This window comes from Phasianus colchicus, chromosome 2, assembly GCF_987193195.1.
Source record: "Phasianus colchicus chromosome 2, bPhaCol1.hap1.1, whole genome shotgun sequence".
Taxonomy (NCBI): Eukaryota; Metazoa; Chordata; class Aves; order Galliformes; family Phasianidae; genus Phasianus; species Phasianus colchicus.
Window position 1 is genome coordinate 30,739,542 of NC_143437.1, and position 20,915 is coordinate 30,760,456.

At 51.6% G+C, this 20,915-nt stretch overlaps 2 protein-coding genes across 3 annotated transcripts; one reads left to right on the forward strand and one right to left on the reverse strand.

Annotated features, from left to right (window-relative positions):
* The first annotated feature begins 460 nt into the window (after nucleotides 1-460).
* On the forward strand, nucleotides 461-11,601 carry GTPBP2 (GTP binding protein 2). Of its 2 annotated transcripts, none has more exons than XM_031593587.2 (12): nucleotides 461-655; nucleotides 2,498-2,524; nucleotides 3,143-3,327; nucleotides 3,639-3,747; nucleotides 4,241-4,438; nucleotides 4,712-4,886; nucleotides 5,443-5,662; nucleotides 6,031-6,166; nucleotides 6,552-6,610; nucleotides 7,358-7,529; nucleotides 7,811-7,975; nucleotides 8,349-11,601. In XM_031593587.2, exons 1-12 carry the CDS (start codon nucleotides 476-478, stop codon nucleotides 8,544-8,546), a joined length of 1,824 nt encoding a protein of 607 aa, XP_031449447.2. In that variant the 5' UTR covers nucleotides 461-475; the 3' UTR covers nucleotides 8,547-11,601. The 2 variants fall into 2 exon arrangements, with proteins under 2 accessions (XP_031449447.2, XP_031449455.2); XM_031593595.2 differs by lacking the exon at nucleotides 461-655 and adding an exon at nucleotides 772-1,077.
* Nucleotides 11,602-12,349: 748 nt separating this feature from the next.
* POLH (DNA polymerase eta) lies at nucleotides 12,350-20,864 on the reverse strand. The gene is made up of 10 exons (XM_031593575.2): nucleotides 20,623-20,864; nucleotides 20,404-20,538; nucleotides 20,115-20,326; nucleotides 19,605-19,774; nucleotides 16,897-17,000; nucleotides 15,753-15,872; nucleotides 15,392-15,515; nucleotides 14,740-14,805; nucleotides 13,879-14,042; nucleotides 12,350-13,306 (listed from the first exon to the last, which is right to left on the reverse strand). The coding sequence occupies exons 1-10, from the start codon at nucleotides 20,757-20,759 to the stop codon at nucleotides 12,457-12,459; spliced, it is 2,082 nt and encodes a 693-aa protein (XP_031449435.2). The 5' UTR covers nucleotides 20,760-20,864; the 3' UTR covers nucleotides 12,350-12,456.
* Between the last annotated feature and the right edge of the window lie 51 nt (nucleotides 20,865-20,915).

Genomic DNA, 20,915 nt, shown 5'->3' on the forward strand with positions numbered 1-20,915 from the left:
CGGTATCTGCGTGAATAGTTCTGCGCGCGGTGCTGTTTCTCTGCCTTTGTTGGGCGTTTCTGGTGCCAGAAATGTTTAACGACGCTCCGGCTTCCCGCCCCCGGTGCCGATCGCCGTGTGCCATAGCTCGCTGTCCCAGAACGGAGGGCGTCGGGGAGGCGCCCTCGATCTGCCGGGCGCCCCGAGCTCCGAGGGCCGCCAGGGGGCGCCGCCCGCACGGAACTCCAACTCCCATCCGCCCTTGCGGAGGCAGTCCATAGAGAACGGCGCGGGGCGCGCCGAGGGGCACGCCGGGAGCGGCAGTTCCGAGAGAGGCGAAGCGCAGTGCGTGCCGGGAACTGTAGGCGGGCGGCGCTGCGGACTCCGTTTCCCGTGGCGCCGCGCGGCGGCTTTGCTGACGGCGGGGGTCGGGGCGGCGGGGAGCCCGGGCGGGGAGCGGGTACCGCACCGGGGCGGCGGGGCCGCGCCGGCCGCCATGGATTCGCGGGTGTCGGAGCTGTTCGGGGGCTGCTGCAGGCCGACGGGCGCGGCGTTTCGCGGACGCGGAGGGGCCGCGCCCGGCGGCGGCGGCGGCGGCAGCGGCTCGAAGGCGAAGAAGAAGAGCGGGCGGAGCCGGGGGGGCAAGGCCAACAACCCGCCGTACCTGCCGCCTGAGGTGAGCCGACCGCCGGCGGCCGCGGAGGGGACGCCCCGGGGCCTGTCAGGGCCGGCGAAGGGGCCCGCCGGGATGGGCGGGGGGGGCGGCTTTGTGCGCGGCGGGGCCGGAGCGGGGATGCGGGTGAGGTCGGGGCAGCGCCGGCGAGGGCTCCCGGCCGCCGCTCGGCAGGTCCTGGTGACGGCCCGCCCGGCTCCGTGAGCCGGTGTTTTCCTTTGTGGCGATGGGGCGGGTGCTGGCGGGCTCGGAGGGAGCGTTGTCTTTTTTGGTATTTGTCTCCTGCAGCAGGAAAAACTGACGGTGTTACTTGAAGGGTGTGTGGGTTAGTTCAGATGGTTGGCACGGCTCTGGGGAAACTGCTGCTGCGGACGGAGAGCATTGTTACATTGAGAAGATTGCTCAGCCTGCTGGGCGAGCTCTCAGTAAGTCATCCAAGTCTGTGCTGGGAAGGGGCAGCCCCCCACCGGGCTGTGGCTCCTGTCGAGGAGGGAACATAGAGCTCAGCTGTGTGAGACCCTGTCCGAGGGTAGGAGCGTCCCTTGCAGCTGCAGTTCAGTTTTGGTTCTCTTCAGCTGGAGGCTGCACAGCCCCTGTGGTTTCAGCACGGCTTCCTGTCCTTGGCCGCCCCGTGCAGCATGTAGTCCACGCAGCCTTGTGTGTTGCTTTTCTTTAGGCTATGCTGCTTCAGAAGAGACCTGCCCCCTTGTTTAGAGGACAGCACAGAATGTGAACGTGATGTTTTTCTTAAATGGCAAAAGAGTAAAACCTCCAGCACGTACCCTTCCCTCACTGCATAGCTCTGCTGCCCGAGTGCCGAGCTGGCAGCTTGGAACTTCCCTCTGTTGGCCGTCAGCCACCATAAGCTCCGCTGTGGTTAGAAGCTCAGCTAGAAGGCAGGGAGAGGGCTGTTGCCTCTCTTGACATGCAAATTGGTGTCCAGAGGAAAAGCAAGTGCTTTGAGTTGGCACTCAGCTTAGTCTGCCTGAGTACATGGCTTCTTGCAGGCTCCAGCCCTTTCTCAGTGGCCCTTAGACCAAATCGGTGCAGAAGTTACTTCAGTTTTGACTAGATGTTCTCTTTGGAAGTTGGAGCCTGTTGTGGTCGATGACTTTATGGGCCTTTCTGGTTTAGACTGTAATACAACTTGGTCTGTTTTCAGTCTTTCTTGGGGAAATTCTTTGGACAACATTGTGCACTTATAGTCTTGATCACATCTGGTTCTCCAGCCCAGTCACCAATTTGCTATATTGCAAAGGAGTCCATAATTTGCATCCTTATGTCTGTGGTCCTTCTGTCTTGCAGGGTAGATATGTAAGGATATGGGAAGGAGTCAATGGAAAAATAATTGGGTGAGGGAAAAGGCTATCAATGCACGGGAGAAGAAACAGTGACTTTTGTTCCCGTTCCCTTCTTTCTGTGCGCACTGGGTGGGCAGAAGCTGCTGGACATAGTGGGAATGGGATGGTGTGGTTTGCATTGTGGGATTGTGGCTTTTTTCGAAACTGGAACTGTGTGTGACTGGCCCTCTTTTTTGCAGACAATTAAAAAAACAAAACAAAAAAAAACCAACAAGGCAGCACTACTCCCCTGTGTCATATTCTAGTTTTAGCCCTTGTTGTTCATAATGTGTGATGCAAACAGCAAAAAGAAGCCTAAAGTAAGTTCTAGTTGAGTGTAGGAATGAGCAGCAGAATGGGCTGTAACCTAACACAATATATTTCTGCAGTTTTCTCTCTCTGAAATTGTCAGTGCAAGCTGTGGAGTATCTTTTCAGCTGATGCCTATAGAAGTCCCTGCTGGCACAGCATCTAACCCTTCTGTTTTGTTTTGTTCTCTGACCAGGCGGAAGATGGTAACATCGAGTACAAGGTGAGCCTTTTGTGGGTGTAGGAGGGTTTCTTCCCAGAGTTGTCTTACAGCAAATAACTTCAGGAAAGACAGTGTATGGGGAACGTGCCCATGGGGACACAAGAACAGACACTGTACTAAGCAAGGAACAATCAGTCATCTTCTGAGTGCCTAGAGATACCCAGTACACTGAGCTGGAAGAGTTTGAGCTCATCACTCATTTTAGGAATCTGTTTTAGGAGACAGGACCTACTGGTTTTTCTGAAATCTTCACATTGATAGCTGTAGGTGTCTCCAATAATCATTTATCACTCAGTTTGTGGCTGTTATGCCAGTCACGCTTACTTGGCTCATTTATCACAGATAGGTCCCATGGTGCTGTCTTTTACCCCCACAGCAGGCAGAGTGCAGATCCTTTTGGGAAAGTGAAGAAAAGTTCTGCTCCCATATGCACACATCCCTGTGAAACACTCTCTCACCTATCCCATGGTTTCTGTTTAGATACTAACATGGGGTGTGTTTTCCAGAGGTGGGTCAGAGCAGGGGGCATTGCTTCACCGCGTTGATTTAGAGAGTTGCTGGTTTGGGCACTGGGATTACTTCCGTGCTGTGACTGTAACTCCCCCCTCTGTTAAACAGCTAAAGCTAGTGAATCCCTCACAGTACCGCTTTGAGCACCTGGTGACACAGATGAAGTGGCGACTACAGGAAGGCCGTGGTGAGGCTGTCTACCAGATTGGTGTGGAGGACAACGGGCTGCTGGTGGGCCTCTCGGAGGAGGAGATGCGCGCCTCACTCAAGACCCTGCGCCGTATGGCAGAGAAGTATGTGTTCACTTTTGTCTGAGGGACCTGTAGGCTTAAACAGCCTCTGGTACAAGAGAGACTTGGCTCCAGGAGTTCCCAGAGGAGCTGGTGGCACCACTCCATGGTGCTTGTGTATGACTGAAATTTTGTTATCGTGAAGGTCTAGACATAAGAATGGAGCTAAAGGGCTTCTGGCTTCAAGCCTGAGGCTGCTGTCCTGCTATACCTAGTTTTTGTCCCATTCACTTTGTCAGGTCTGATTCAGTATGTGCAAGGGCTGCTGAGTGCAAGCATGTGTGTCTCACTCTTCCCTTCTGTGTCTGTGGCAGGGTGGGAGCTGACATTACAGTGCTGCGAGAGAGGGAGGTGGATTATGACAGTGATGTTCCAAGGAAGATAACGGAGGTGCTCGTCCGAAAGGTGCCTGACAACCAGCAGGTAGGAACCTGTGACCTGGCTCTCCTCTCTTGCCAGAAAAGTGCAGCCCTCATACAAGAAACTTATTTTTGGAATGGGAGTCCAAGCCCTAAAGGCAGTCTGCTCTAGATTGCCCCATAGCAGATGCTTTAAAGAGCTGCCAGAGGGAAGCTTTGAGGACAGCGCTTCTTATCTCCGAGATTGTGGTTGTGGCACATACCAGTAGGAGAGATTTCCTTGATCAGAGATGAGAACCTATTTCACTTCTGCCACAACAGTTGTGATGCAACCCAGTGTGCAAACAAGGAAGAATTTAGACTTCCTGCTGATGTGTCATATCACAACACACTAAAATATATCACAATTCCCAGACTATGATTTGCCACGAGCAAGAGCAGAATCTGAACTAAAGTATGCTGCAGTGTCTGTTGTGGAAGGAAACATCTCTGTTCATGTGTGGTGTTCAATGAAGCAGCATTTAGGTTTCGTGATTTCTTTGCTCCCTTTCTCATAGTTCTTAGACCTGCGAGTAGCTGTGCTGGGGAATGTGGACTCAGGGAAGTCAACTCTGTTGGGTGTCCTAACACAAGGAGAGCTGGACAACGGTCGGGGCCGAGCACGTCTCAACCTCTTCCGACATCTCCATGAAATCCAGTCAGGAAGAACATCAAGCATCAGTTTTGAAATCCTCGGTTTCAACAGCAAAGGGGAGGTGAGGAGGGGGCTGCTGAACTCAGATGGAGGTGATTGGGAGGTGATTACCCTCCTGTTACAGTGCTGAGGGAAATATGATGGAAGAGTGGCAGTACAGCTCTGTGTTCCCGTATCCGAACCTGATCACTGCTTATGTCCATTTACAACAGACGTGAGTTCTTGCATCTATGATCTTTGCTAATTTTGATGTCAAAGGGGACTGATAAGAGCTGGCTCTTCCTTCACTTGCTTGCTGGGGCTCCTTTTCTCACCAAGTCCTCATGTTCCTCAGGTGGTAAATTACAGTGACTCTCGAACGGCAGAAGAGATCTGTGAGAGTTCCTCCAAGATGATCACCTTCATCGACTTGGCTGGCCACCATAAGTATCTGAAAACAACCATCTTTGGCCTCACCAGCTACTGTCCGGATTTTGCTATGCTGGTGGTTAGTGCCAACACTGGCATTGGTGAGTGTTACACTGCCTGCACAGGCTGAGAGTAAAATACGAAGAGAAATGGGGGAACAAGTTGTTGGAAGAAAATATCAGTCCAGAAGTCCCTTCTGATTTCTTGTAGGCCAGCACCTCTAAGTGCCTGGGAGGGAAGCAGGGCTGGGTTACTAGCTGTAGACCATGTTAAACAGTGCTCTGGACACTCGTTTGGAATTTAAGACTGCAATTGTCAGGGGGGGGGGGGGGCGGGAAATGTGTTCTTAGAGGTGCTGAATCCTGCAACCTTGTGGAAAAGGCAGCTGGAGTTCTTCCATATTTTTTGTGACACTTTTGTGGTTGTTAAGAAGGAAAACTACTGCATCGTTCTGAAGCAAGGAGATCAGTTACAATAATTCTGGGTTCTGTTTTTCTGGAATGCTCTTGTTTTTTTGTTTAAAAGAACAATTTTGCTTTTTCATTGCTTGATGAACTACCAGGTGGGATGAAATTTCTAGTGTGGGCCCATGGAAAGGCTAGGAGATGTAGCTTTACAAAAATAAGCAGCAACTACACTCTAACTTATCTCCTGCAGCGGGCACAACACGAGAGCACTTGGGCTTGGCCATGGCCCTCAAGGTCCCCTTCTTCATTGTCATCAGCAAAGTTGACTTGTGTTCAAAAGCCACTGTGGAACGGACGGTGAAGCAGCTGGAACGAATTCTGAAGCAGCCAGGCTGCAACAAGCTTCCGTTGCTTGTCACCTCAGATGATGATGCTGTTACAGCAGCACAGCAGTTTGCACAGTCTCCCAAGTAAGGAAGCATTCTTTTCTGCTGGGAGCAGGCAGTTCAGACTGGGCTGCTGTGTGGAGTTGGGAAAGGGTAATGACAAGGGAGGCAACCACTCAGCAGGTTTCCTAACCTCTGCATTTTCACCTCCCAGGCCTTTTTTCTGGACTGTGGGGGTGGAAGATGCCAAAGGCTGTGCTTCTCCAAGAAAGAACTGTGGGTTGGCGGGGGGATCAGTGCCTCAACCAGCCACTGAGGCAGAGTTGTGTCAACCCCTTGTGCCCTCCTACTCCGAACATTTATCACTGTAGTCTCTGGACTCGATAGATTCAGAATTTCAGCCACCTTTTGTAGTTGCATTCTGCTTACTCCTGACTGTTTGTGTCTGACAGCATCACCCCAATCTTCACATTGTCCAGTGTTTCTGGGGAGAACCTGGATCTCGTGAAAGTCTTTCTCAACATCCTTCCTCCACTGACCAACAGTAAAGAGCAGGAGGAGCTAATGCAACAACTCACAGAGTTTCAGGTATGGAAGGATAGCTTGGCTCTGGTTCTCTTAGTGCACGCGTTGCTGTGATGTGTGACAAACATTTGTGGATTCTAGATAGAACAGGCAGAGACAAGGTGAACTACTGGATTACTGGGAGACGTGTGAGTAAAGAAAGAACTCATTTCTTGAACAAGGCTTGTTAGGCTGGGCTGTGTCCTAACCAAGGGATGCCCATTTCAGTGAGGAGATTGTTTCTCTAGTTGCCACTTAAAAGGCAAAGGTTCCCCTAAGAGGAATGTTGTGGGAGCTAATGAAAGCTCACAGATGGTGTCTGATTCTGTATGGGGTGGGCAGCTTGTTCTCACTCTGGAGTGCTTTCTCACGGCTGTCTGAGCAGCTTGTTCTTGTTGCCTTCTTGCAGGTTGATGAAATTTATACTGTGCCAGAAGTGGGAACTGTTGTGGGAGGAACTCTGTCGAGGTAAGGAAACAGGCAGACAAGTGTGATTGTGTATAGTTGCTAGAGTTCCCACAAGGTTAGAGTTACCTGCTGCAGATGGAAGCAGTGCAAGCTTTATCCCTACACATGCCAGATAACTGAACAAGGGAGGATGGAGGACCACAGAATGCTAGGAGGTGTCATGAGCAGATCATTCTTGTGCAGTGGCAGGCGAGGAATCTGCTCTAAAATTGCTAGATAGGATTGTGACCTGTAGTGTGCTGGTAGATGAAAGCATGCTGGGAACAGAGTCAGCAGAAGTAAGCTAGGATGCTAAGGTGTTGTATTCCTTCTTCCTCAAGCAGGATGAGGTAGATGGTAAGTCCTCTGCTCCCAGCAGAAGTTAACTGCATGCCACCCTGTGAAGAAAGCAGCTGTCATTCAGCTTCCAGGAACAGTGAGCACAGCTTGGCTACATTCACGCAAGTGGCAACTGCAGTCTCACCAGCAGAAACGATGCAGTGTGGCAGAGCAGTGGGAGGAAGTGGCCCCTGTCCAAGGGATTCTTGGTGTTTGAGGAGTGATAGTATGGCTTTTGCTCTGACTATATAGAATCCCTATTCCTGGCAGTGTTGCATGCTCGATGCCCGTTAGTTGGTCGCATGCCTGGGTAAGAATCCAAAGACGCTCACCTCCTTGGCCCTAGGGAGTCTGTGTAGGTTATCTTGGAGAGTGCAAATTCCTCCTTGTCTCCTGATGAGCTCTGTCCTGCTGTTGTGCCTTGGGCAGTGGGATCTGCCGAGAAGGGGAGAACCTGGTGGTTGGTCCCACTGATGATGGGAAGTTCCTCCGGCTGAAGGTGTGCAGCATCCAGCGCAACCGCTCAGCCTGCCGCGTGCTGCGGGCTGGCCAGGCAGCCACACTGGCCCTCGGACCTTTCGACCGCTCCCTGCTGCGGAAGGTGAGTCCTGCTGTTGCCAGCTTCCTCGCTGGTCCAGTGAGTGGGACTGAAAGCTTCCCTGTGAATCTCCCATCGGTAGAGTGGGAATGAAGTAGAAATTCAGTTTACAGAAAGCTTGTTGAAAGGGAAGGAGGTTGCCAGGCTGTGAAGTATGATGAGTACTAGACTGAGAATGGGGTGCAGGTCCAAGTTCCAGAGTGGAAACGTGTTTGTGGTTTTGGGTGCTGTTCAGAAACAGGAGGATTGGCCTTAACTAGTCTGAGCTTTTGGTTATTGTGCAGGGCATGGTCATGGTGAGCCCAGAAATGAACCCCACCATCTGCTCAGTGTTCGAAGCCGAGATTGTGCTGTTGTTCCATGCAACAACTTTCCGGAAGGGATTTCAGGTGACGGTACATGTGGGGAACGTGCGGCAGACAGCTGTTGTAGAGAAGATCCATGGAAAGGTAAGTTGTGGAAGGAAAAGGGAGAAAAGTGGAACTCAGTGTGGGACCTGCTGGTATTTCACCATACCCTCTTCTAAGGCAGTGGGCTACTGGTATCTTGAATACCTGTCTTCCTTCCTAACAGCACTGCTTCTTTATCTTTCCCATTTGGTTGATATTTCCTCCTCACAAAACAAGCAGTATCACTGCTACTACAGCAGACTACAGCAAGACTTTGAAGGGGGGGATGAGTTTTCCAATGGGAAGGACTTGAGCCACATGGTCTGAAGGAGTCAACCTGCTCACTTGCTTCATCATCTTAGCATCCACATGCACCTCTCTTGTATGCATCAGTGAGACAGATAGGTCTAAGCTGTCCTTTTTTTCTCTTCAGGATAAGCTGCGGACAGGAGAGAAGGCCGTTGTCTGTTTCAGATTCATCAAGCATCCTGAATACTTGAAGATTGGAGCCAAGCTGCTTTTCCGTGAAGGAGTCACCAAAGGCATTGGGCATGTCACTGACCTCCAAGCCATCACCACCAAAGAAAATGGCCTGGAAGAGTCTCTAGGGCCTGGACAGCTGAGCTTCTGACTACCACTAGGTCAGAGAGATGTCTGCTCACCAGCAACCAGGGAGAAGGATGAAAGCTCCCGTGGGTCTCTGAGTGATACCTGGAGCTGCTGCTGTCCCATTCTAGCAAGGGTGTCTCTCCTCCGTACTGTGAGATGGAGTCTCTGGGAGTTTCTCGCATTCAGTGCAGTATATGAGGCAAGATAAGCACATTCTCCACATTGCCCACTGCTTTTGTTATCCTGCCTTCCTTCAGAATAGATTGGAAGCAACGCTGGTCTGGGCAGGCAAGTTCTGGCTTTGTTCACTGTTAGAAAATTATTGTTTGGGAGGAGCAGAAGCCTTGGAGACAGGTAGTGAAGGGATGTTTTTCCACCTGTGACACAAGGTCTGGTCCCATTCCAGCTGTTTGAGCACTGGGTTGATGCAGTCCTGCAGCACATCCCTCCAGGCAGGGGATGGGAGATGCCCTGCTGCCTGCAGCAAGATCTTGGTTGAACCTATCAAAATGCGTTCAGGACACTTTTTAACTATTTTAATCTTGGTTGGCTTTAATCTGCTGTGTGTCCATTTGTATGTTGGTTTTGCATTACTCCAGTCTTAAGTGTCTTACTGTTGGACAAGCATCCTGTCTTGTTCCCTGTGTGCATGTACACACTCCTTCAGCATCCCACTTTGTGACTTTTAGGAAGCTGTGGCTGCTTGGTGTGGCACAGCCTCCTGGCATTACAGCGCAGAGGCAGAGTTAGTTAGCACTTGCAAACAGCTCCTTGCAGCAGCAGAGGAGGAGCTGTTTTGTGGAGCAGAGTGAGACCTGGGCCTGTGCTGGCATGGGCGGTTGTTTCGTGGCTGTTCAGCTACAGGTGAAGTCTACATGTTGGCAGCAGTGGCTTGCAGTGAGCTCCTTGGTTAGCTCCAGGGCGCAGCCCACCACGCTTGCCTTAATGTGAGAACAGTCCACATTACTAACACAAAACAAGGTGACTTCTGTTGTTTAGATGTGATTTGAAAGTGGTGTGACTTTATTTTTCTTCTTAAGGAAGACTTTTTTTCTTTCCCCTGCCACTGGGGTGTGTTATGAGTGGAAGGCTGGTGTTGCCAGCAAGGATTCTGCACGAGGAAGCACACACATTTCCCACATGCCGTCGTGTGGCTGCTGTGTGTGACAGCTCCTCCAGGCCCCTCAGCCCATAGGCAGGGTCTATTGAGATGTACATGGACTTTTGGTTTTCTCACTGACTGTCAGACCAGAAGAGTCAGTCATGAGCAATAGTCCTTTAGCCAACCTCGTCACATGGCACATAGCTTGCCAGCTCTAACTGAGGAGAGGGGAGAGGGCCTGCAATACCACACAAATACCCAAAGAGCCCTCCTGCCCTCTTGAAAGCAAGTTGTGGTGCTGACCTGCTGGCACAGGCAATGCATGTGGGGCTGGGTGGCCCATGCTGCTGATCTGTGGACAGCATAGTACCTGGGAAGACAAAAGATGCCGGCACTGCAGAGTGCACGTTGAGGCTGGGGGAGGTTGGTGAAATGGTGATGTAGCTGAAGGGACTCAAGAAGCAGCTCAATAATGACAGAAGCAGGCACTGCCTGCCCATTGGGAGGAGCGCTGACCCAGCTGTAAGTCAGCTCAGCAGGGAGACTGCAGCTGCTGGGTCAGGGTCGCTGGCAGTGGTCGTAGGTCTTTCAGCCATGCCTAGGAGGACTGGTGCCAGCTGCCAGCAGGCTCTGCCCTTTGGTGCTCATGGCTCACTAAGAAAGCTTCCCTGGGGTGGGAAACGATGCCAGCTGTTTGCAGCAGCCCTAGTGTCTTCCACACCAAAGCAGACATGGGCTTCTCTAACCCTCTCTGAGATAGGTAGCTGATGGCTGGTCCCATCTTGTCCCTGCCAGGTGTGGCATGACTGTTCTTGGTGCCATGCTCTTCATTACTGCTGTTTTGTTGTCTTGACATTTTCTAATGCTGGGGCTTGGCCCTGTTCCCTGAGTGTCTATAAATAAATGTACAGAATAAAGATGTTTTATGGAGGTTGCTGGCCGAGTTGTACAGTGAGTAAGGGTGGAGCTAGGCTTTTGCCCTGCTGCCCTTGAGTTGGGTCATGGCTGGGCATGACTGCCCTTCACCCTGCATCCTGCACTCAGTCCTATAAATACCATCCCAGGGCGTGGAAGGAATGTGTACATGCTGCTGTTTACAGCCTCCCAACTTATCTGAGCAAGCATGAGGTGACAGGCAGCTATGTCACTCTGAGCACAGCTCTTCTGGCTGCTGGGGGCGGGATTGCCTGTGGCTGGGGCTTCCTTGCTGTCACAAGTTGCCCCGGAGCCTAATTAAAGGGATGCATTCTAGGGCACAGGCCTAACTGGTGACTTGCTTTTAAAATAGCTCCAACCTTATCAAGGGGTTTGCAGCTGCTGTGATCTCCCTGAGAACACGTTGTTCCCTTGCGACAAGAGGCAGAAGGGCTTCCCTATGGAAGTGACGTGTGTCACTGAGTGGCTGCGAGTTCTCATCTTGTTTTTGTGACCAGCAGCAGCACCTGCTAAGGCCGGTCTTGCCAGACACTTAGGAAATGAGGTGTGCTGCTGTCAGAGGACTGTGAGGCAACCCTGCCAGACTGGTTGTTATTTCTTTTTCTCTGAGGACTTTAGGAAACTTGTCACTTTGTAAGGTGAGGGCTTCAATTAATGGGAGGGACTCCAATTCCTTCCTCTGCTTGCTGCCAGCAGAGCTTGCTGCACACACCAGCACCAGCTTTGCCTTGTGCTTCTCAACATCTTGCAACTGTCATGCTCTACACTAGACAGCTACTGACAGAAGTGTAGCAGCTTCCCAGCACGGGGGAGAATGTTGGCTGGTGGAAGGAGAGCAGGTCACAGCTGGAAATAGGATGGTGCTGCTCAGAAACGAAAGGGAAACGGCACATGCAACTACAGCTGTACTTTACATCATTCTCTGCTTCCTGACAGACTCTCCCCTTGCTTTGGGAGAGAGAGGCTGCAGCTGATGAAACCCTCTGCAGAGTATGCGGAGTGTTTCCTGGCCCCACCCCACACTGCTTTGACGTGGTATGCTCCCTCCCACTGCTCCGGAGCTGGGCTCCAGCAGCAGCAGCCTGGTTTCTGAAAGAGGCCCAGGGGCCCCAGCACTGCAACATGGAGATGAGCCCCATCTCCAGCCCCAGTGGATGAGCTCCTGTCAGTGCCCACCGTTTTGCTGTATAGTAGTCTGCTTTGTCAGCTCTGTAGCCTCTGGGGTTAGTTGATATTTAGCAGTGTTTCTTGTGCACTCTAGAGCTAATGATGAACGCTACATACTAGGCAGCAATATAGTTGCCAAACCATACATAAACCACTTTGGTAGAAGAAATAATCTATGGAGAAAAAAAAAAAAAAGCAGTTCTCCTTCTGGGAGGAAGGGATGGGAAACATGACCATAGGAATAAGTTATACACAGTGTATAAGTGTGGAAGTGCAAGGCCTGGAAGTGCAGCCAGTAAAAACTATCACGAGATGAAGGATTCATTTTGAGTGAACAAGGGTTCAAACCTAGACTTGGCTGGATCTTTCCCAGATAAACCACCTGCTTTTACAGCACTGGAAAAGCATTCTCATCACAGGAAAAATAAAGAATTACTTACAGAGCAGTGAGATTCAATAAATACCCATGGCAGGAGGTGTAGATGAGAATATGATGCAGCTTCTGGTAGCATCAAGCATGTACTGGCATGGCAGTCACCACCACACTATGTGTGCAATTCACAAATTCGGGTATATCCAGCACCACGCACTACATCAATTCTAATTCCTCTTAAAGTTGGATAGAGATAATTTATTCGATTTCTCTGGACTAAAACCTGAAAGGCAGTATAAAAGGTTTTGTTTTTAAAAACACTGATTCTCTAAAAATTTCCAGCATGACTGTGTTTTAAGGAGATAAGCGCTTAAAGAAAAAATCTAAAGTCCTTGTCACACTTGCTCGAGGTCGTTTTGCATTAGGTCCTGTTGGAGTCTTGGGCCTGTTCCTCACCTTGGCAGGAGACCCAGAAGCTGCAGCCTTGGGGTCAGGAACCTCTGCTAGAGCTGGTGGGGAGCTGGGCTCCTGAAAGGAGCGTTGCAGCTCCACAGCAAAGTGGTAGTCCATGTGCTCTGGGAGCTCCCAGGCCAGCACATATTGGCCACACTTCTCACAGCACTGCTGGTCCCCTGGTGAAATATGAGGGATCAGGGCTTTATCAGAGGGTGGCAAATTCTGCTCATTTTCCTCCAGAGCTGGCTCTGATTTCAGAAGGATCCTGGAGTTGGGTGGAGTTGAGGGCGTTTGTGTAGCATCAGACAGCAGCTCCTCACAGGGCGGCCTCTTGCAAGGAGAAGCAGGGCTTCCATCTCTGGGACTCTGCTTCACAGAGGCCTCCAGCTCACACTGCTCAGAGGCAAGTCCTGCACCGTCTCCTTCTGGGTGCTCCAGGGAGCTGGATGCAGGTGACTGAGCATGGGTAGCAGCTGGCAGGCTGGTTAATACTGCCTGTGACTGCTGCCTTTCTGACACCTTTTGGAAGAACGACTCAATAGCATTAGCCGGCTTCTGTCTATGCTCTTTGCTTGGGCTCCTGAAAAATTTGACCCTAGGTCTCGTGGAAGACATGGCCTCTGTGCTGCCAGCAGCAGTGCCATCAGGTGAAGTGTCACTAGTCAGGAAGGAGGCAATGCCTGCGGAGAGGAATGTGGGAGCAGAGAACTTGCTAGCTGCGAGGTGCACTGATATGAGTGGTGGAGACCTGCGAAGGACAGACCAATGTCAACTTGGACACCATTCTGGGAAGCAAGTAGTTTCCTGAGGTAAGACTTAAGAAGCATTCAATGCTCACAGGCGAGAGAGGAGACTTGTGAAAGCACTGGGTATCTGACAAGTGGTGGGAGGGATGTTTCCTGTAACCATTTGTTATGCTATCTCCAGAACACAGTCTCTCAGATACTGCAGGCTAGGCTGGGCACAGCAGAAAGTCTCATCCCAAAGCAGCACTTCCTCCCCCAGAAAACAGTTACCAGAGCAGGGACAGCCAGCTGCCAGCCTAGACTTTCAGTCCACCACAGGCTGGAGCTACTGCGACTTCTAGTCAAAGAGAGGGCCTCAGCAGCAGCCTTGTCTTAAAAGTACACTCAAGCATCTACTACTGAGCAGGAGGGAGGAAGACATGTTAAATACAGCAGCTGTGCACCCTAGCTTTTCTGCATGCCCCATGGCCTCGTCCCAAAAAGCATCTTTGTCCTTTTCCTGCCAGTCAGCACAGCCGTCATTCACATCAGTCAGGTCCTAGCAAAGATGTGAACCACTTCCTCCCATACTCACCAGGCCGCCTGGTGAGCCCCAGCCATATTGCAGTTTTGGATGAGGGCAAAGGCATCGCTGAAGATCTTCTGGGCATCGTAGCGGGTGACAGCACAAAAGCGTGACAGCCTAGTATCTCCCTGCATGCGGATGACCACCATCAGCTGCTTGGCCACTCGGTGGTTCTGCAGAGAGAAGACATAGCTGTGCCGCAGGCGACATCTACAGGGAAGAGCCGGAATGGCAGAGACGGCCTCTGCCTAGAGCGCTATCCAACCCTGCCAACCCTCGATGCTATGTGACAGACGGCAGCTTGTCCTGCCTGGCCTGATCTCCAAGAGATGCGATACAGGACTGCAAGGACTTACACAACTGCCTCACGCAGGCTGGCAAGCATTTTGTCCTCGCTTTTGTTCAAAGGCAGCTGTTCAAAGGCAGCTGGCCTTCCTGCAGCAGTGAAACTAGCAGCTTAACCTCACCCCGGCCTGCAGTCTACCATTTGTGTATTTAATCATATTATTTGCTCTCAAAGGTCACACCATTAGCTAAGGGCTTGCAAGCTGCAACAGAACAGCAATGAGGCAGGATGAAAGTGCAGCAGGTTTCAAGTTCCTGCATCCTAAAGCAGCAGAGAAGAACCATCCTTGGCCTTGCAGCATTCTGGGACAAAGTCATCTTTTCTGACTGGACTCTTGCACACTTCTTTGCTCAGAGCACCTCAGCACTGGCAAGCATCCAAGGGCAGGCAGATTTCCTTCCCCCACTCCCACTGCCCTCAGCCTCTTGCAAGCAGCTCCTGGTGAACATATACTGTGTGGCTTCCTGAAGGCCTGGCCTCCTCAGGCACAGAAGGAAGGATGCTGTCTCTGCACTCCTCCTTACCTGACTCCTGTCCTTGATCAGCCTGGATTCCAGCTCCAAGGCCAGCTGCAGCAGCCAGTGTTGTACCTGAATAAAACAGTAACAAGCAGGTCTGGGCCCATGCTCACAGCACTGCTGCCAGGCCAGAGCAATGCTACAGACACTGAGGAAGACTGGAAGGGGATCAGACTGAAATAGACATTTTTATCACAAAGCCCAATGTCTGGACTACTTCTGGAAGAAATGACCCAGGCAACTCTGGAGGCAAAGCACTGCAGACACCAATCCAATCCTACCGCATTACTACCAGATCTTGCCTAAAGGTAGTTAGGCTCCACAGCCCCAGCTCTCTTATTGCCTCTCCCCTCCTTTCAGCTAGTTACCTTCCTTCTAGCAACCAGCCCTGGAAGCTTGGTACCATGAAAGCCTTTTTGTTCATGGAAATTATGAGGCTGGACCTTTTTATTTATGAGTTTTCAATTCAATTCTGTCAACAGGGGATTTTTCTATCAGTCCAAATTATTCCCTGCCACTAGACTCCTGGCTTCAGTTTCAGGGTACCACGACACAAAAAGCAGCAGTTCTGCAAGCTAATCTCTGCTTTTAGAGTTCTTTCTTTTATTCTCCAATCTAAAAGCTGAGTTTCTTTTTGCAAGATGTTGGCTTTTCCTACCTCCTTCTGTGTAGCCAGGGCTGTTTTCCCAGGGAAATTCTTGCTGCAGCCAATGGACTGAGGCAAGTGGCGGTTCTTGACAGGTTCATCATCAATTCCTCTGCACAGATCATAGAGCCAGGACCTGAAAGCCACAGAAGAATGATGATATAAAGGCAGCCAATGTGGCCCCTGTGGGAATGTGTAAACACAGGGACACCCACTGCAGAGGTCCCGCAGGTGCCAGTGGATAATTTGCTGCCCTGCATGCAGGCAACTGTGACAGGTACAATGGGCAGTAGGATTCGGTCCCTGCTCTGACATCAGCAGTGATGAGCTGCCTCCCTTCTTACCCAAAATGCAGCAAGTGGTACATCATTACCCAGTCTTGTCTCCAAAGTGAGTCTGGAGTTCCATCTCACTGAACTGCGTCACCTGCCCGATGTACTCCACTCCCAGGATGTCTGTGATGGCAACACCAAGCTTGCCTCCCAGGTTACGGCTACACAGAGGAAGAAAATGAGAATAGAGCACCACGTGAAAGACTATGATAAGCCTTTCTGCTGCAGTTGCCACCAATTCAGAACAACTAGAAGCAGTCAGAAGCTGGTAGGACAAAAGGGAACATTTGGTACATGACTTTTGCTAGTAGAAGGCTGAATATGGGTTGAAGTGGGAATTGCTCCTCAGCTCACCCAGTTTCAGCGACTTTCTCAGTTCCGTCTTGAAAAGATAATCCTAAACTGCCCTTAGGAACACATTCCATGCTTTCTATCTACATGGTGAGGACCTTTGCCCACTCTCACTTCCCCATCACTAGTAATACACTGAAGGCAGAGAACAGCACTGCAAGTCTGGAGACCAGGGATCCATTCCTGCAGAGTAGTAGGGCTGGTAACACTTCCCCACAATAGACAGCATTTATGCACAGTGTAGATGCTCAAAATGAAACTACACCTGCACGCTGGAAAAACAGCTCTGTCACTACACTGGGACACAGCTACAGCTTCCCTGTCCATGGCTGCTGCTGGCTTACACCTGTGCATCCCAGCAGTCATCCTGAGCACAGTTCTTCCCAGGAAGAGCCTTTGTCAGTGATGCTGCAGGGCTCTTTGGGTGCAGTTTGTTCACTAGCAGGTCTGCAGCTCCCACATATGGTCTGTCATGCACAGCTGTAAGGAACTCCTAGCAGGATTTCCTCTCCCTCTATTAAACAGACTGATGAACAGTTACTGCGGATGTCGAAAGCCTTTGCTGACTGCTGTCAGTTAGCATTAGACAGCTCTCTGGTGAGATAGCCAGGAATAGTTTCCTACCCCCAGGTCACTTCGGTCTCTTTATGCAAGTAAGGACAAAACTAACAGAAGGCAAGGACCACAGCAAGGAAGGCAAGCAGAGCTCTCTTCCTCATAAAAAGCCTAGACTGAGGAAGTGCAGCACCAGCATTTCAAATATATGCTCTTGCCACACAGCAGCTCAGCCTAAGCCCCAGGCAGCACAAAAGCAGGCAGCTCCCCAGTACTCACATACTGCTGACAGGCATCTGGCTGAAGAGCTGCGGGACAGATTGTGAAGATACCAGTGTCTGGCGGTTGGGCTTGTTTAACCCACAGGCCAGTTTTGCCAGCATCTGTAATATGGAAGAGGGTGGAAAGCTTGTTATTAAAAACTGCACTGACTTTATTGTCCAGAACTCAACAGCACGTGCTGTTTTAGCAGCGCTAAGGGCTGCCTTTGGAGAGGCTGCCAGGAAGGGCACAGAGGTTGCACCACTATGGGACCATCCAGCACCTCCATTATCCTTCTCCAGCTATTTCTCCCACTATGCTTGCTCCTTCACCTTCTGTTTCTCTCTCAATTTTTCTCAATGTCACTATTTTAAGCTTCTCTCTGCAAGGTCTACAACATCATAATGCTGCAAAAGGAAATTGTAAAACACAAACGCTAGCTCGAAAGGGATGTTCTCTCACCTATCTGTTATACTGCTTCCCCTCTTACCCTAGTCCAACACAGGATCAAGAATACACAGCTGAAATAAGTATGGCCGATTTTAAAAAGTCCCATAATTTCATCTTTCACTGCTTTACCACACGTAACTAAACAAAGCTTTCCCCCACAGAGTAGGCTGCATCTTCGTTAACAGCCTTTTTCAAACCCTTGCTCTTTTCTAGACAAAGCAGATCCCTTTCCTTCAGCTTTTCACATCCAGTCATTTTGCAGCTGTCCAGATATTCTTATTTCACTGGAGACACTTCCAAGTTGAACCACGCTGTTCCTGAAGCAAACTGCTGCAAGCTGAACCAATGACTGATGAGTTTACTTTTTCTGACACCTCTCTAATTAGCACATACTGCAGCAGGGTATGCCATTTGCACTCCCATTACTCACTCATCCTGCTGACTGCTCGCAATAACCCTAGGCTACTTCCTGACTTGCTGCAACTCAGCCAAAAACCTCCTTATTTTTTTTCCTGAAAACCACTCAAATAGAAAGGATTTCAGCCTTTTTCTGGACTTCTCCAAGCCCAGAATTTTCATACCTAATCTCATCTCCCAGAACTCTTACAGCCTGGGTCTTCAGCCCTGCCCCTGCTTAGTATACACCTGTAATTCCTACAGCTGTTATCTCCTTCTGGGCTTCATTGAAAACATTGGCTCTTACTGAAAACTCAGACTGATCTCCCTGGGATCCCACTTCAGACATCTCAATTTGACTGCAGTTCACTAAACAGTTATTACAGACGACAGTATTCTTATTTTAGGTACATGCAGACAGATAACCTCATTCACGTTGTATCTTGCCAAGTTAGCATCTTCTACTTATAATGAGAAGTGCATCAGAAAACCTTAAAGTATCTCCTGTATCAGACCACTGTCAAGTGTGGTACATGGCATTAGTTTGGCACAAGTCATTCCTAGTAAAGCCTTGCTGTTATTGTCCTAGTGCTCCCAAATAGCTCACTTGGTGACTTCGTATAGTTTATCAGCTGAGTTCCTGCTATGCTCTAACTAGTTAGCTCATTAGGAAGAAAATGGCTTTAAAACAGGAAAAACAAGAGTTTAAAGCAGGTAACCTTCACCCTTGAGTTTTAGAGAACAGTGGATACATCCACTGAATGATTTTTACTGACAAATTCACCGTGATCTGGAGGAAGAAGAATATCAGTTTGCTGGCACTGAAGTGAGCTGAGCTGCTTTTCCTCTTTCTGTTCAGTTGGTCTCTGCTGCCTGCAAGCCATGCTCTGGACGATGCTCAGCCAGCTACTGAGAGCACCTCATGCACGGCAGCAGCTGCAGAAACAAACTGACTTTGATGCTGTAGTTGTGGATGGTTTCCTGCTGGGCAAAATGCACTGTGGTCTACTGAGAACCCCTAAAGCTTGTTTCAGCCTCTGCAGAAAAGGCTCACACACAGAGCTGAGCTGGCTGTAGCAGCACAGTAGCACATTCTGCACCACAGCCACATGCAGGCTTCTGACCTGGTGGTCTCTGCACTGCACTTGATACAATACATACATAGTTCTTCAGAGACAGCCCATCATAATTTCTTTATTCTCCTTAAAAATAAAATGCAAGAATGGGAGATGCTCCTATGATGAGCAGGAATGTTCTCTGTTCTGGAGAGCAAATATGGAAGTTGAACATCTGTTCCACTGGAAATTTCTACACCAGTGCTCTTGTACAGCTCGCTCAGCTTTGTGCCACAGCCCACTTACTGCTTTTAAGGTGAGCCTCTGCAGAACTAGCTTCAGTATCTGCATTTGGTTGGTGGCTTAAGTTGTATCTACAGCAGTCCAAGATGAGATGTATTTCATCTAAGTTCAAAGCAGCTGCTTAGTCTTTATCTTTTTCTCATCTTGGTCAGCGCCTGCAACTTTAAAGTTGTAACGGGTGAGCATCTTCTGCAAAGGCTGAGCTCCACAACTGCAGCATCAAAGTCAGTTTGCTTCTGCAGTTGCTGCCACGCATGAGGTGCTGGTGTGGCTGGCTGAGCATCACACAGAGCATGGCTAGCAGGTGGCAGAGACCAACTGACCAGAAAGAGGAAAAGCAGCTCAGTACCAGCACGCTGGTTGTCTTTCTTCCTCCAAGTCAGTGGGAGTTCATGTCAGTAAAAATCATTCTCTCGCTATAGCATTCCCCACTCGTCTTCCATCTGACAGGTTTAGAACACAACAGCACTGCTGTGGCACATTCTGGCTCAGAGAAGCGAGGCTGATGCCTCACACACGTACTTTGTTGTGTGAAATCCCAGCTGAGCACCTGAATCCGGTGGCCTTCTCCACAGCCACCCTCATTTCCTCCACAATGACTGCTCCCATGGCCAGCTGCAGGTCGGGGCAGTTGAGGTTATCGAAAGACAGCGATGCCAGCCACTCCTGCAAGCCACGCTGCCGCAGCTCCTCTACAGAAGGGAACGCAAAGGGGAGCGACGTGGGTGTCGGTGAGCCCAGCAAAGGGACCGACAGCATCGGCGAGCACCAGCAAACCGCTGCCTACAGCTGAGAGCGCGCAGCAGCGGCGAGGAAAGAAGCGGGCAGCTTAGGAGCTATAGGCTACGGGAGCGCGCAGCTCCCACTTCCAGCGCCGCGCTTCTGGGGGGGGCGAAGCACCGCCGCCCTCCGCACCGGCAGCGCCAGCAGCACAGCGGGAAGGGACGCGGCGGGATGGCAGAGCCGCGCCCCGCGAAGCGCCGGCCCGGCACCGGGAGCCCCGCGGGGCCATCGGGGCCGAACCCCGCGTACCCTTGTCGGCGGGCCGGGGGCCGGGCCCGGCGGGCAGCCCCTGCACGAAGGTGGTGGGCAGCAGCTCGGCCTCCAGGGGCCGGCCCCGCAGCTCCCGCAGCCGCTCCCGCACGCTGCCCGTCAGGTCCAGGTACGCCTCGTCGATGCTGGCCCGCTCGATGGCGGCGAAGCGCGACAGCACCTCCATCACCTCGGCGCTGGCCTCCCGGTACCTGCCGGCACAGCTCAGCCCGCCGCCCGGCGCTCCGGGCCCCGCCGCTCCCGCCCGCCGCCCCCCGGCCCCGCTCACCGGGTGAGGTCGGCTTTGCCCCGCGCCTCGGGCACCCGCGCCAGCAGCAGCTCGGGGCACAGCGCCCGCGCCTCCGTCGCCCACATCCCGCGGGACACGCCGAAGGCCCGCGCCTCGTAGCTCACCGCGATGATCCTAAAACGCACCGCGGCCTGAGCGTGGGGAGACGAGGGGAGGGAAGAGGAGGGGAGCGGAGAGCCGAGCGGCCGCGGCACCTACCCGCCGCCCTGCCACTGGTTGTACTGCACCACGGCGCAGGGCCGGCCGCGCAGCCGCGGGTCGAAGCGCTGCTCCACCTGCATGAAGAAGCAGTCCATGTCCACCAGGGCCACCACCCGCTCCCGACCCCGCGACATCGCCACCCCGACGGCCGACGGAGCGGCAGCCGCGCAGCCAGATGGAGGCGGGGGTGGCCGCGGCGCGCGTTGCACTCCGGTCGTTGTAGTTCGGGCGGAGCGGGCGGTGCGCGCTCGTGCCGCCGCGCGTGCGCGGAGCCGCCGCGCCCTCGCGCC